The 14,899-nt window shown below is 38.9% G+C and overlaps 1 protein-coding gene across 1 annotated transcript in view; it reads right to left on the bottom strand.

Moving 5' to 3' along the window:
• KIF20B (kinesin family member 20B) overlaps positions 1-11,374 on the bottom strand; it is a gene marked incomplete at its 5' end in the record, with an annotated part of 34,612 nt that extends 23,238 nt beyond the window's left edge. Inside the window, 12 exons of the mRNA XM_084264931.1 lie at positions 57-308; positions 1,318-1,480; positions 3,588-3,734; positions 4,198-4,269; positions 4,687-4,798; positions 6,086-6,280; positions 6,919-6,967; positions 8,633-8,817; positions 10,085-10,223; positions 10,419-10,535; positions 10,639-10,725; positions 11,219-11,374. Coding sequence (XP_084121057.1) covers positions 57-308; positions 1,318-1,480; positions 3,588-3,734; positions 4,198-4,269; positions 4,687-4,798; positions 6,086-6,280; positions 6,919-6,967; positions 8,633-8,817; positions 10,085-10,223; positions 10,419-10,535; positions 10,639-10,725; positions 11,219-11,374 — 1,674 coding nt within the window. The remainder of the gene's footprint in view (positions 1-56; positions 309-1,317; positions 1,481-3,587; positions 3,735-4,197; positions 4,270-4,686; positions 4,799-6,085; positions 6,281-6,918; positions 6,968-8,632; positions 8,818-10,084; positions 10,224-10,418; positions 10,536-10,638; positions 10,726-11,218) is intronic.
• Positions 11,375-14,899: the final 3,525 nt, after the last annotated feature.

Genomic DNA, 14,899 nt, shown 5'->3' with positions numbered 1-14,899 from the left:
CACCCTGCTTCAGGACTCCCCGCTACATCAACTCTTAAATTAGCCCTGGTACATACCATATATTCTTCTTCTCCAATAAGAACATCATTTTCTTCGTGTTTTGGCACTGCTTCTTCTCTTGATACGTTATGCTGATCCTCCATCTCACCATCATCTTCAATCACATCTTCTAAGGTCCTGTCCCATAGCATAGTAGTTCTTTTCCTTGGGAACGGCATTTTAGTGACACTACTTAGTGATGATCCCCTTGCTGATTTCTGACCAAATGATTGATCTTGGGCAAGAACAGATGCATCCATAGCTAAAACCTACCCAGAAAACAAAAAGATCAAAGTCATCAGTATTTTTTAGACCTCTACTGGTACTCCCAAGATACCTGTTGCACATTCCTATAGGTCTTCTGTGCACAGCACCACCCTAGCCTGTCCTCTGAACTGGTTTAAGTCACTGCTTAAGCCAGTTTCCAGCTGGAGTACAAACAAGTCACTTCATAGTTTAACCCTTCTTTTGATCCCTGTTTCACTAGCTCAATAACCTACGAAAAAAGTTGCCACCTCATGTATCAGATGCCTGCGTTTCCTATTCTTTGAGTTTCTCATTGCATAACATCAATATCATCCTGCAAATTCTATTTCTGAAACAGCAGTATCACCCCTACAGTCTGGTCCTTCAGTGCTGTACTTAACCTGCTTAGATGAGCCCACATTCCAAAGGACTGGATATGTTGCCCTTTGAACAAATTTAATCGTCCACAGAATTTTCCTGTGGTTTCCATTATGCTGCAGCATTGATGTCAAATAATTTTGTCTTCCTTCCAACTTCAGAGTTATATTACTGCACTTAGTTTACTTATTCTACTTCCCACTGAAGTCTCTGTGGACTTAAAGACAACCTTTCAAACACTTTGGTGTTCAACCTATTTTATCAGTATTTCAGGTGAGTAATATTCCAAGATAACAGTAGCAAAGGCCAGCTAGAATTGCTCCTAAGTGAGAGCATATTATGAGTGCAGAAGAAAAATTTACCTAGATCAAGGACTTTCTTCCAAATAGTGCAAGTGTCTTGTTAGACTGGGCATTTTAAGAATTACGGATTTTTAGTAGGAGATGCTCCCACACTTGCACTCCAAAGGAAAAAAAAAAATCCAACAAAGCCATTTCAAAAGCTTTACAAGGAAATAAAGCCTAAGAACAACAGAAAATGACTGTGAGAGAGAAAAACTAAATCACTAAATCAATACTCCTAGAAGTGGGAGAACATGCTCTTTAAATGCAAATCATATGTACTGATCAACAAGATAAGCTACAATATACTTACTTTTTGAGCAATGGCTGAGAACTTGAGCACATTGAGTGTTTCATCATACGTTGAAGCACATCGGCTGATGTTTACTATCATGTAGACCTTCCCCTTTCCACTGAAGTATCCTTGAAGGAAATGAGTTAACTTACTTTCCCGAAAGGGTATGTGCTGCTGCAACCTTTAAAGAAAAAGGAACAGATGATCAGAAGTTCAATAATTCCTAGTCAGTGTAAGAATTATGTAGCCTGAAAACTTAGAAAATGTTTATAAAAATAGTAGCCTTTAAATCAATTAAAATTTATTTGGACTAAAACACAGCTGTTTCTGAAGAGATTGCAAGGTGGTTGTGACTGCTGCTTTAGCCATAGTCTCAGACAGACTATAGCAATGCAATACAATTCATCAGAATACTTAAACCAAGAGGTTTAAGTATTTAATGTTCAACATTAAGCCTAGGGTAGGTCACAAACTATACCCCACCTCTCTCTTCCTTTGCACATTGATGAAAAGGACATATCAAGTTCTAGGCATGCAGTATTCAGAGATCTCTCTCAACCAATATCCTGCCTCTGAGAGCAGACAATAGCAAGTCTCCATGCAAGAACACAACTATACACCAAATACACAGAGCAACTAATCAGAACTTTTCCCTGATCCCAGACCAGTTTTGCTTTTTCTAAATCAGAAGGTGAACAGTTGAATTTAATGGCTAGCAATGATTCTTATATGAAGTTTTTTGGTAATTCCTAAAACATGATGAAACATACACTTGCTACTGAATAGGCTGCCAACATTTGGATTACATGACAACTGTTCAGCTATACGAATAGTGCTACATGAGATAATGGCACTCCTGCTTGAAGACATATATGGCTCACAAGTAGTTTTGCTACAGGACTGATAAATAAGACTAAAAGTTGCTGCTTCCTAATCAACTTTCAAGGGACATCTGTTAGCACTTCAAAAGATCATGCTTCAGAACTTTTGTTCTGCTGTTATACATCAGAAGCTGTTTGGAACAGAAAAAGACCTAGAATCACAGACTGGTTTGAGTTGGAAGGGACCTCAAAGACCATCTATTTCTTTCCCATGGCAGACGGTTGGGACAGCCTTCACTAGATCAGGTTGTCCAAAGCCCCATTCCAACATGGCCTTCAACACTTCCAGGAATGGGGGTCCCACAACTTCTCCGGGCAACCTGTGCCAGTGCCTCATAACCTTCTTCCTAACATCTAACCTAAACCTACCCTCTTTCAGCTTGTCCTGTCAGTACTCTCCCTGATTAACAATCCCTCTCCCACTTTCCTGTAGGACCCCTTTAAGTACTGGTAAGCTGTAATCAAGTTTCCTCAGAGCCTTCTCTTCTGCAGTCTGAATGAGCCCAACTCTCTCAGCCAGACATTCTGCATACATGAACAGCCCACTATGCAGCTGTTAGTTTTAATGCATCCTTCCTCTCTGGAAGGAACAGAAAGATAAGACAGACTGTAAATTCACAAAATGTAGGGTTAATCAGGAACACTTGCTAGCTAGCTCTTTGATCTTAAGGTGTGGTAGCCTTTGAATAGGCTGTCAGGAACAGTGCTATGGGGTAGGTGAATTTGGCAGAACACATCCAGGCATATCAATCACCAGACTGAGAATTCATTTAGCTCTGAGGACAAAAATAGATCTTTAAATTAGAACCTGTGAAAAAAGTAGTACCTGGATGGTTACATCCAGTAATAACTATACATTGCATTTTTTTGACAGAACTTTTTGACTTATTTTACTTCTATTTAGATCTCCAAGCTAGCGCATAAATAGTGAAGAGATTTTCTTTTGTCTGTATTTGGTTAGCTAAATCAGGAAGAAAGTATTAAACCTATGTCCAAATTTAGAAAAAGACAAATTTTGTCAGTGCACAATTATGACCACAAAGAAAGTGTGCTGCTGATGAAAAATGTTACATTAGAAGAAAAAGGAGTTTGTTCACAAAGGGGTAATAAATGCTGAAAACTTGACTCTGACACCAGTGAAAAGTGGGTTTTAAGCTTATTCCAAAAGTTGTTTGATAAGCCAAGCTCAGAAAAAAACATTTAATTGCTAAAACCTATGATAGCATGTTTAAAGGATGCTAGAATTTTAGTGATTTAAAGAGCAAAACAATGGAAGTTTGAAATAACTTTGGTAGATAACAAGAATTTATACTATAGACAAACCTATGCAGCTTTACACCAAAAAAGCTTAGTGGTGTATATTTTAAACAATAACACAATCAGTTTGAAATTTGTAAAAGGACTTACTTTGACTGATGACAGTTCTTGAGTGCCTTAATACACTTGCCTAGAATCAGGAGAGAGGTGTTTATATTTCCACTCTCTTTCAATCTGTCACCTTCATTGCGGGTCTTAGTACATCTTTCCGAACCAGCAAGATCACACAACGACAATCTGAAAGCAGTTATGGAAAGTTCAATTATTTACCTTAGAACATAGGCAGATCATTCACTTTTAAAAGCAAGTAACTTTTCTTAGAGGAAGAATTCCTTGATCTTCATCTGCATGAACCCCTCCATCCTTTTCAATGATGCTTCCTCGATCAAGTTCACACCACTTCCTTCCAAACCGTGTCCCCACTTACTTCCAGTTCCCCACCACCATCCCCATCCTCTTCCTTTCAGTAGTACAGCAGGCTAGCAGAACCTCATGCTGAACAGAGGGGACAAGATGTAGAACAGTATTGCAACCTGGTGGCTTAAGGTAAAGGGCCCAGTACCATATGAGTGTAGGAAGCAGAGAAACCAGCACAGATGCTTGAGGCTCTACCAGGGAGCCCTGGGTGTATAATATAGTACCAGTACACCAACATGAAGAGCAGTTAACATCACAGAGGGAGATTCCGCTATGAACTTACTCATTCACTCGGGTCACTTGTGGTGCTCCTGAATCTTCAATTTTTAGTATCTTAACTGTAAATACACTGTGGCTAAAAGGAGAAGCTTAAATCAGTAGAGAAATTGTAAAGTAGACCAATACCTTCAAAATATTTTTAGCCTCCACAATATCCATTCAAAACACTGTTGAATCTGTCAACATATCTAAAAGTTTGTATCTGATAGAGTACTTATGCAGCAATTATTTTGCTTTTTCCTCATACACTTAGATGGCATAAAGCTAAACACTTTGAGTAGCTGATAAAATGCTATTAGTTTTTGTACATGTTGGTCTTATTGAAAGATTGAATCCTTTTGGCTTAGAAGCATTGGGTCACATCTAGACATTGAATATCTAGACATTGTGGCTTTTTGGATGGAGAAGGGGCTTCAACGAGCCATATTTTAATTTCTCCTTCCTCCAACACACCATGTCCTACACACTCAGTGTCCCTCAAAATGTTTCTCACCTTCTGCTGGAACAAGCATTTAATTTCGTGCTTCCAATACTCAGATGTTTCAGCCCCAGTTTTAGAAGTCTAAAAGCTTCTCGAGAATCAGATATCTGAACCCACTGCAGATCTTTGGAAAAAACAAACATGATAATCTTGTAAATATCATTATCAAAGAGAAATAAGAGATATGGGGATAACATGCATACCAAGAATAAGACATTTACTTGAGACATACAAATATTTTACTAAGCAAGCAATCTTCACCTAAGCACTGAAAAGCCAGAAGGCACGGTCTAATATTGGTATGAAAGCCCTGTGTTCATACTAATAAAAGCAGAATTCTACCTTGACAGGTTCTCTGTTTCAGCCTATGATGGAAGGGAACAAGGAAGGGCAATTATCTGCATATTTTTCAGGGCCATCAACTGAAAAAATTCAGTGAAGAATTTTGTCTGTAATATAACAACCGTATGTCATCTAGGTATGTACTAGACTAAATACCTACAATCCTATTAGTAGAACTTACAATAGAAACATTATGGCCTCTACTAAACTCTAAGTCATTAAAAATGTAATAGCAAAAATACCAGCTATTGACAAGAAAGAAAATCTGGGAGTTCTCAATAAGATCAGGAACACCCTGATTTTTCCAAGATTTATTAAAAAAAGCCAAAACATTATGCTGAAGCATAGCTCAAAGATGTTTTTCTACTTCCAACATTTTTTAGTCTTTGAAGAAGTTGAGTGTACTTTCCAATTCAGTTTTTTGAATCTAGTTTGGCATAGGAAAGATAAAAGCAGTTGTCCAAAAACCTACCAAAAAAGCCTTTAATGTAGAGTTGGTGGCTTGATTGTCCAAAGAACCTGTATCAAATCAACCAGGTTTCAAACTCTACTTTTTCCATGGCCTAAGCCAAATGTTGAACTATTAAATTTGAGATCTGTTAACTCTCCACCTCAAATCAAAATTACACCACAGGTTTCATTAAACTATCATACTGTGAAATCTGTAAAGAACACTGTAAAAGTTTGTAGAAAGAACTCTGACATCCTCTCAAGTTATTTCTCTATGGAAAATTCTAAAAGAGACACCTACTGAGCCAATTATAACTGCACTTAAGGACTTTCTTTTTTTCAGAAAATGGAAAACATCTAAACCAAATTCATTAATTTCACAAAAATACCAAGGCAATGGAGCACATGCAAACTTTTAAAAGGGTTACAATCACAGATAAAGAGAAAGAGCTATTAAAGGGAAAGATACTTCTATATTTGTAGATTGTTGCCTTTCATACTGAAGGTAGACATTTCTAGTAGCACAGTGAATGCAGTTATGGGTTTTCTAGCCTAGAAACATTATAGGAAGACTGATTTCAAATTATATGTTTGGCAATTTGCAATGTATTCTAATCACCTTTTACATAAGAATATCCCTTGATGTCTTGAGCAAGGCGTAGTGTTTTTCTTCTCTTATCATTTGATGAAGGAATCAGTAAGTCATAAAAACATTCATTATAAATCTCAAAAAATGAAACCCAGACAGAAAACTTTGTGCAGTTTTTCACAGTTGCACTAGATTGTTCCGAGTCTTTTAAGAATTCTTCCAAATCTGCCAGATACAAAATATTACAAGTCAATATAGGCCTACTAAGTCAATTTAATTTAAAAAAAAAAAATCAATGAAAATTAATATTATAATTCTTACCCCAGACAAAAATATGTTTACATCCTCCCCTTAAGTATCTGGAAGTCATATGTTTACTCTATGTACTCACAAATGACACATACTCTACCACTTCCTCTTGCACTTGCAAATGCTATCAAATGTATAGCTTGGTTATTCAAGTCTCTTCAACATCGTTTAGAATACATAACTAAACTGACAAGTACATTTCATTCTGACTTTAAAAGCAAGCCTTTTATTTAGCTATTTTCTAAACGCTGCAATGAATTAAGTTTGTGTAACTACCTATAGGTATGCTACACACCCATCATGCTATGGGCCCCAGTGGTATCCCTAATAGTACTACTTTTCTTTGCTATCGTTTCATTTCATTTAATACCTGCTCAGTTATTCTTCTAACCATTTTATCCCTCTGTTTTCCTCTCAGATAACTTGCTCGTTATTTAACTCACAGGGGTAAAATTTCCAAGTAGTTATTGTATTATTAATATAGGCCAGAAGTTAGTGAGCTTGAGAAAGCTTCCTAGCCATCTGTAGTTTCAACTCTTTCATATAAAACATACCCTTAGAATCAACAGGTGCTTTGTTGTTACCGCTGTTTTGATGGTCTACCTACAAGAGAGAACAGACACTTTAAAGATACTTGTTGACAACACAACACCAGTACACTACCAGTAACTTCTGTAACAGCTCTATTATCATACTAGATAAGAATACAGTGTAGTTGCAATATGCCAATAGAAAGACTCTGGCCATATGTCATGTCTAGTTCAATGCACCCATGCACTCCTATTGCAAGGATCATTCTTACCTTGATACTCATTCCTAACACCTCAGATCTGATCACAGTATCTAGCATTTCACCTGGCCGAGCCACAAAAAATAAACACAACCACCCCCATAACCTAGACAAAGAAAAACGGAGGGGTAGGAACCCACACAGAAACAGATTTAATAGGATGATATGCAGGAGTCCAGTTGCAGTTTACACTTTACTTTTAACCTGTTTAACCTAGAGTGTCTTGAATTGTTATTCTGCTAATTCAAGAGCATGAATTTTTACAGCTTACTAAATCAACTCTCAGAAAGAGTTAATTAGAACACTCCACTGAATTTCTTAAGTGAGCAGCTTATTGCTTCATGATATAGACTGTAGAAACCTTTCACAATCAAAAGGAAATCTAGGTAATCAAAAGAAAAGGAATTTAAAAAAAGAAAAAGCAGCTCAGCTAAAGAAAAACAAATCCTGACAGCTGAAGCTTAAGGAGTTCACACACACTTCATTACCAGTCTTAGTTTTGTTTGGTTGGGTTTTAGGCACAGAAGTGCAAAGAAGTACAATTGATCTATCAAAACCAGTATGCTTAAGAGAAGTAACACAGACTTAAAACAAGTTCAGGTTTTTTGCGTGTTGGCCTCACCCCCTCCCCAGTTTTTTTGTCGAGACTGTATTACATATAATGCTGGGATTTCATAATGTGATTACTAAAATAGTTAATTACTGATGTCATCAAAACTTTAAGTTTAAGCTTTATACAAAAGTACCCACCCAAGTAGATGCAAATCTGCCACCAGTTTTATAGGCTGAAGCATTGTTCTTATAGCTACAGTTTTAGAAACTAGAGGGGATGTGTAATCAAACCCATGACAGGTTTTTCTGATGTCCTTAAAGACAGCTAAAACTAGATTTAACATATGCCTGTGCTTTTGAAGAATTTTGCTGCCACCTGCCTTCCACAATGGGGAAGTTCAGTGGACTAATTCATGGATAAAAAGGTAACGGATATATTCCATCCCACAACATCCAAAGTATCAGTTTTAATTCAGATCATTAGAAGCCTGCTGGCTTTACAGCTCTGCTGTTTAAAAAAGGTTTTGCTCCCTTTCAGGATTTGCCTCAAAATCATTGATTTCTTTCAAGTATTCTGAATGACAGTAAATTGTTTAAAGGAACAGATTTATTACTATCACTGCAGATAGGCTGTTAGCATTCAGTCCTCATTAAGCAGCAGTAACCCCAGAGGATAAGTAATCAGATGTCCCAAGCTACAGGAAAAAAAAAAGCTATCAAGTATTCAGCCACAAAACAAATCTACAAACGGTGTTCATCAGTTCTATTGCGCACTTTACTACTCATATGTGTAGCTGACTAATAGTAAATAGCTACATCCATGGTGGAATACAGATAAATCTCTTCCTACTGAAGAATAAACAGGGTAACATTGAGCTATGAAAACATGTATATATTCATCAGTATAGAAAGAAGTGCTCCTCTACCTCTTTTGTGAGGCGAAGTATTGAATTTTTAATAGCAATTTCTTCTCTCACTTGGTCTTTAGTCAACTTTATATAGTCTCTACACCGATGGGGTTTGAAATCCATTGCTGTGTATAGCTTTCCTTCAATACTTTTGAACACCATATCCATAGTCCTTGGCAGAATACCAACATCATCTTCTGTCCCTGAGAACAGACATCAGAAAGACTTTAATTATTACTATGAACAAGTGAAGAAAGAAAGACTTGACCTTTCTAAAATCTGATGCAAGTTTAAAAGAGTTTCCCTTAACTTTGATTTCTAAACCACAGAAGAGCAAAGAGGGGAACGTGGAAGGGAAACTACTGTCTCACTAACAGCATCACCTTCCAGCCTTCCTGAGATAGATGTGCTTTTACCAGTTACAACATGAGCTGCATCACCTAAGTTAGAAACTATGTCAAGTCTCATTGGCACTCAAACACCAAGCTAGTAACCAAATAGCATACTAAGCTAAAGTACTGTTGCATTACGTTTGTTTCTCCTCCTCTAATAATTCTTGTTTCTAGCAGTTCAGCTTAACATGTGCAAAGTAACAGTTATTGGCAAACAATGAAGTGAGCAGTCCTAAAGAAAACACAAAGCAAACCACTTCACCCTTCACTTAAGTCCTTTGCCACTGACTGAATGCCAGCTCCCATGTAATGCTAAAGTGGAAAGACTATATGAGCAATACCAGGAATAACAGGAGAGTCACAGCACGCAGTAAGCGACATTCAGCCCTGCCAATTCTTACCAAAAAAAATTGATAGCTGAAACAAAAAATATAACACCATGAAGAAGTCTCCAGAATTGGAAAGCACATGAATCAAAAATCATTGAAGAAACACACAATACACTCCAAGCTAGTCAAGCACAGGGGACTGTACATTTCAGGAACTCTGTTTTCATCTATCAACTTACTGTTGGAAGAGGAAGCATCCCATTATTGCCCCAGATTAACAATAACTCAAGGTACTAGCAGTAGTCTTCAGTTATAACCCACCTAACAGAAGTTCACTTAGACAACAACATCAATTCAATAAAGATCAATTTCCTTATTTGAAGACAATGCACATGAGATGTATATGACCTTCACAATAAGAAAAATGCAAGTGTCTTCACATCCTGACAAACAGAAAATGTATTTTCCTAACTCCCACTCCTCCCTGACATTCCCGATAATTAGAGGAAATACACAAGTCACACACATCTGGCTGAAGTTATGAGAGCCTTACAATGAAATACAACTACTGTCTGTTGGCACTTGAGTCGTGTTTGTTATGGATGAGAACTTTCAAAGGCTATTAATAAACAGCCAAGAGAATCCAACATATAGGGCCTAGAGTTTTAATACAGCAAAGTCTTATATGTGCCAGAAGTAATCCTCACTTAAAAGAAGTTAATTCAAGAATAATGCATTTCTATATATACCTTGGAATGTGTAGGTTTTCCCAGCATTTGTAACACCATATGTAAAAATAAGACGATTATATCCATCTAAGAAATCTTGCACTGGTTGCTTCATGGTACCTTCAAAGAATTCTTCTTGAGTTGTTTCAGGTCCAAACACCTGAGCATTACCAAGAAAGAAATTTATTTTGTTTAAGCAATCATTATAGAAGTTTAAAGAATCTTTAAATTCTATGTGTTTATAATCTAAAAGACTACTGACAGTTTAAAAGTCTAGTTTGCTTGGTAACAAAAAAATACAAGTTCAACAAATTTTTCCAGGAATATATTAAAAACTTAAAGGCAATTCATTTACTCGTGAAAAAGTGAACTTCTGTATCATCTGTCCAGCAGTTTTTTCACTTAGTTGACCCAAAGAGGTTTTGGGTGGCTTCAGTATGATGCTTGTTGAGTCTTCAAGTGAAACACAGTCCTATTAAAAGGAAGCACAAGCAACACAGGCATGAAAAGAGTATAGAAAGCTCAGTTGACATTAAAAACAGCCAAAAAAAAGCATTTTTAAAGTAATGTCATACCTGGGATCCATTTTCTCTTTCCAATGATGTAAATGGCCTAACACGCAGGCAAACTTCTATGTGTCCCTTAGATTCCAAACTGCTTCTCTGAAATTAAAGTTAGAAATTTGACTAGATTATTTGTTTGATATGTAGCATGTTATAGCAGTTTTATTTTCACTTGATAATTTGAACTAACTCATTTCATGACACAGGAAGTAACTCACTATGTCAGTTTTCACAAGTACTTAGGCCCCTGCAGAAGTTCTACGTGATAACTTAGCATTAATGATCTTGAAGCACATATACACACACACACACTGCCTTCAGGCCAACTAGACATCAAGAATTAAACCCACAAAAACATTCAGTTGTTTAGCTACCCTAAACTGGCAATTAGACTCATTCATAGAGGACTGATGCACACAAAGCATCAACACAGCACCACACAAATTAGTTTAATCCCATGTATTTTCTCCAAGTTAAAGACATACTAAAGATGCTTTTCATCCTCTCTGTAAAATTCTGGCTATTCTTACTGATAAAATTACTAATCTTATTTTAAAAAATCCAAACAATACAAGCATTAAAACATTCTTACCTGGCTTGTGTCTGAGTGTGAAGAAACCAAAGAAAATTCAGAAGAGAGATCTACTTTAACATCTTCCACATTATAAGGTCCAGTTCTTTGAGGCGGCTCAATGCTACCAACATAGGACGGTCTGAAAAACTTCTCTGTATCCAAAGTTGGTTCCATACTGCAAGATGAAATAAAATTATTTGTTGCTTTCTGATCACATAACAAACAAGTTCTGAAGTTCCTTAGAAGAAAAGTCAGTTTGAGACCAATACCTGCAATTCTTTTAGTAGGAAAGCTTACTTCAGCCTACTCCATCTATATTTCTAACAGCCAGAGAGAATCTACAGGTGGGTTTAGATTTCATTGTGACAAAACAAGAACAGTCATTCTTCTTTCAATGAAAACCACTTAACAACTTGTTAAAAAAAAAAAAAAGACACACAACAAACTGTTCTACATCCACCTCCTCATCCCACTGTAGTGTCCATTTAGAATAAAAGGTCATTGCAAGAGTAAACCAAACTCTGTAGTTATGGCTCCAGGACCTGATAAAAAGTTGGTATCATAAAGGTAACATAATGTAGCTTAATACAAGACAGATTTCATAAACATTCTAAAGACTAGTAGATATTTTCAGCTATTATGAGGACACTTGAAAATTAGTAGAACTCATGCCAGAGTACAAGTTAAAGTACTGCTTTTTAAGTATTTTTTCCAGTCATTTTAGAGATCAGCAAATCATTTACTTTTTGTGCATCTCAGAATCCAGTCAGTGAAAGTTTGCTATAAAAACGAAAGTAGATTGATTCAGTATTAATAATAGGTAACTTTCAAAATAACCTTTGAAAAGTGCACTTTGTTTAAATCATCATATATTTTGTCTGCACTTTCCTATTGTTTTTTCCTGAGGTATTACAAATGTGACTTTGCAGTTTTTGGTTTGTTTTTTTTTTTTTTTACAGGTTAAGTTTAAAATAACTTATTGGGCAATTACTCACAGACTACGGCAACAAGCATTCTAGTAATTAGCCACCCACCATATGACCTTCTACCACTCTGGAGACAATGATTCAAGGGTCTTTTGATACTACATTCCCTTGTCTAAGCTAATGCAGCACATATACACTGTCTCCCTAGATACAAATGGAGAACATTCAATGTTCATTAGAACACTAGACAGACCAGGGCCCATTTGAAGGCCTTCTGCTCAAGAACATTAGTTATTAAGCAATTAACTTCTTTGTTCTTGAAATATGTCTGCACTTCAGTCTCAAAACACTTAACTGAGCTGCTGCTCAGTCTTATCTCACCTGTAAAAGGCAAACACACAAAACTAAACATCACCAAGTCAAATTAAGTTATACTGAAATTAAGGGGCAATATTTTTCTTTCCCATTTACACTTTTAATTTTTGTCAAGCAATTGTATGAAAACAAAAAAAACAAACCCTAAAACAAAACTGAAAGCCAAACAACAAGCCCCAACCTGGAGTGCTATCACACCTTGAACAAACACTGACCCGTGAATACGCTGCTGTTGGAAAGAAACATGCTGTCTCAATCTAGAAGCCTTATTCATCAGCTACACAAAGTCACACCGCAAAACTCTTATCAGGCCTTGGCTAGAAACTTTATTTGTTAGATAACTGACAGTTTAATTGCTTTAAATATAAGCTTAAAGTGTTATTTTTCAAGATTACACTTTCATTCTGTGCTTTTTTTCATGAGGAGCAAGAGACAAGCATTAAGCTGGAACCATTCGTACACACCCAGCATTCAGACCAGTAAGACCCAACCACGGCCAGCACGCAAAACCGAAGATACAGCCTGCCTACCTGTCCCCATGTTGTGCCATACAACACTGCAGTGACCTTAGATAACCCGGTGTAAGCGTATACGCTGCCTGTCTGTAGCCTCTAACTTGCACACTAGGGTACGTTACTGTAACTCTGCTGACCGCGACCACAGAGCGCAGGGCTGCGGACACACTAGAGGGAGGGGATGCAGAGGGGCACGCACACAGCGCGGCGCAATCGCAGCACACACAGGGCCCGCGGCGCCCCAGCAAACATCAGCCCTTCGCTCGCAGGCTTCGCACCACTTCCTCGCTCGGACGGGACGCCGCGCACGGCCGGGCCTTGCCCGCGATTTCTACAGCGGTGCCGAAAAGCTCTCCCCGCCGCCGCTTCTCACCCCCCGGGACACTAGCGGCCGCGGTGCCATCAGGGAGAAGCGGGGGAAAAGGCTCCGGCGCAGCTCACCACGAAGCCGGCAGCCACCGCCGCCTCTTTCCCCCTCTCACGCAGAGGCCCGGCCGCCCCACAACCCGCACAGCCTTACCTGAGGGCCCACGCCACGCAGGACGGGCTCAAGTGCCGACCCGCGCCAGGTGAAGACGGCTCCGCGTCCTGCTGGCTTCACCTAGCTACGGCCGCTCACCGGCAACAGCGTCACGCGCGCGGCCGCGGGTTCTTTTCAAATCCGGCCAATAGCAGTGCGCGGCGCCGCGCGGCTTTCTGGGAGGGCGGGAGGGAGGGCGCCGCTGCGGCGAAAGGCCCGACGGGAGTTGTAGTTTTGCGGGGTAGGTGAGAACAGGTTTCGGGAGGTTTCTTCTCAGGCGGCGGTTGTGCTTCGCTGTGGGTGGGCTACGAGACTTCTGTATCGTGCATGCCCAGGGCCTGTCCCCTCAGCGGTACCAGGGCCCTGACTGCCACGGGGAGGCGTCCTGGGTTCGCTGGGCCGTGGGGTCGCGGCCTGCTCTCATTGCCCCGCCTCTCCAGCCGCAGCGCCCGGGCTTTGCCTCCCTCAGGTCCGGCAGAAGGGTATGTGTGAGTTCAAGCTCGGTATTCAGGGTGGTTACAGCCATGGGACTTCCACAGCCGTTTTGCTGCCAGAGGCGCAAGCTGAAGCTTTGCAATCTGCGTGTAAGCGGGGTAACCAATGTTTGCGGGTAGTGAAAGGGTGAGCGGGGGGGGCGGGGGTCACCCGCTCCAGCCTCCCTGTATCAGAATAGGAATCAACAGAGTTGGGAAAGGCCGATATTAAGTTCAGGCTGTGCCTGGCCCTCATCCTGGGTTACAATACTGACAGAGTGATAACCCTGGAAAACACCTTAATAAGGTATCTTTCTTTAAAACCTTCCCTGGGTAGAAGTTACGGTTTGGTACCGTGTTTGTGTGATAGGGATTTAATCTCTTAACAATGAGAGAAATCTTTTGGCTTTATTTTTGAAAGAAGGTCATAATGTCAAACAAATCTTCCTATTCTAGAACATCAAGGTATGGAAACATACAGGTTTTGGTAACAAAAATTACCTTAAGTTTATCTTTAGACTCAGACAGGAATTCTTTGAACTTTAGAAAGGAATGTCTGCCTCTTTTAACTTTAAATAAAAGGAAAAGTGATTTGTAAGTATTCGGTAACCACCAAATCAAGCTTTTATCTTTCATTTGAAGAAAAGAACGCCAGCTACTGTAAGTAGTTCTGTAATAGAATAATTCTACACATATCTTGTGTCAGCTGCCTATGTTTGGTTGTGTTTAAGATCTTTCTTTAAACAGAACCTATGTCATATGTAAAAGATGCATACTTTATTTCAGCTCAGATGCAGGACATGTTGCAAGGGTTGGTCTGTTTTAACAGGAGAAAATGATGCAACACTGAATTTGAAATTGCTGAACAAAACTGAAAAGCTCTTGTAACC

Source organism: Gallinula chloropus, assembly GCF_964237585.1.
Source record: "Gallinula chloropus genome assembly, chromosome: 5".
Lineage (NCBI taxonomy): Eukaryota > Metazoa > Chordata > Aves > Gruiformes > Rallidae > Gallinula > Gallinula chloropus.
This window is presented reverse-complemented; position numbering and strand designations above follow the sequence as displayed.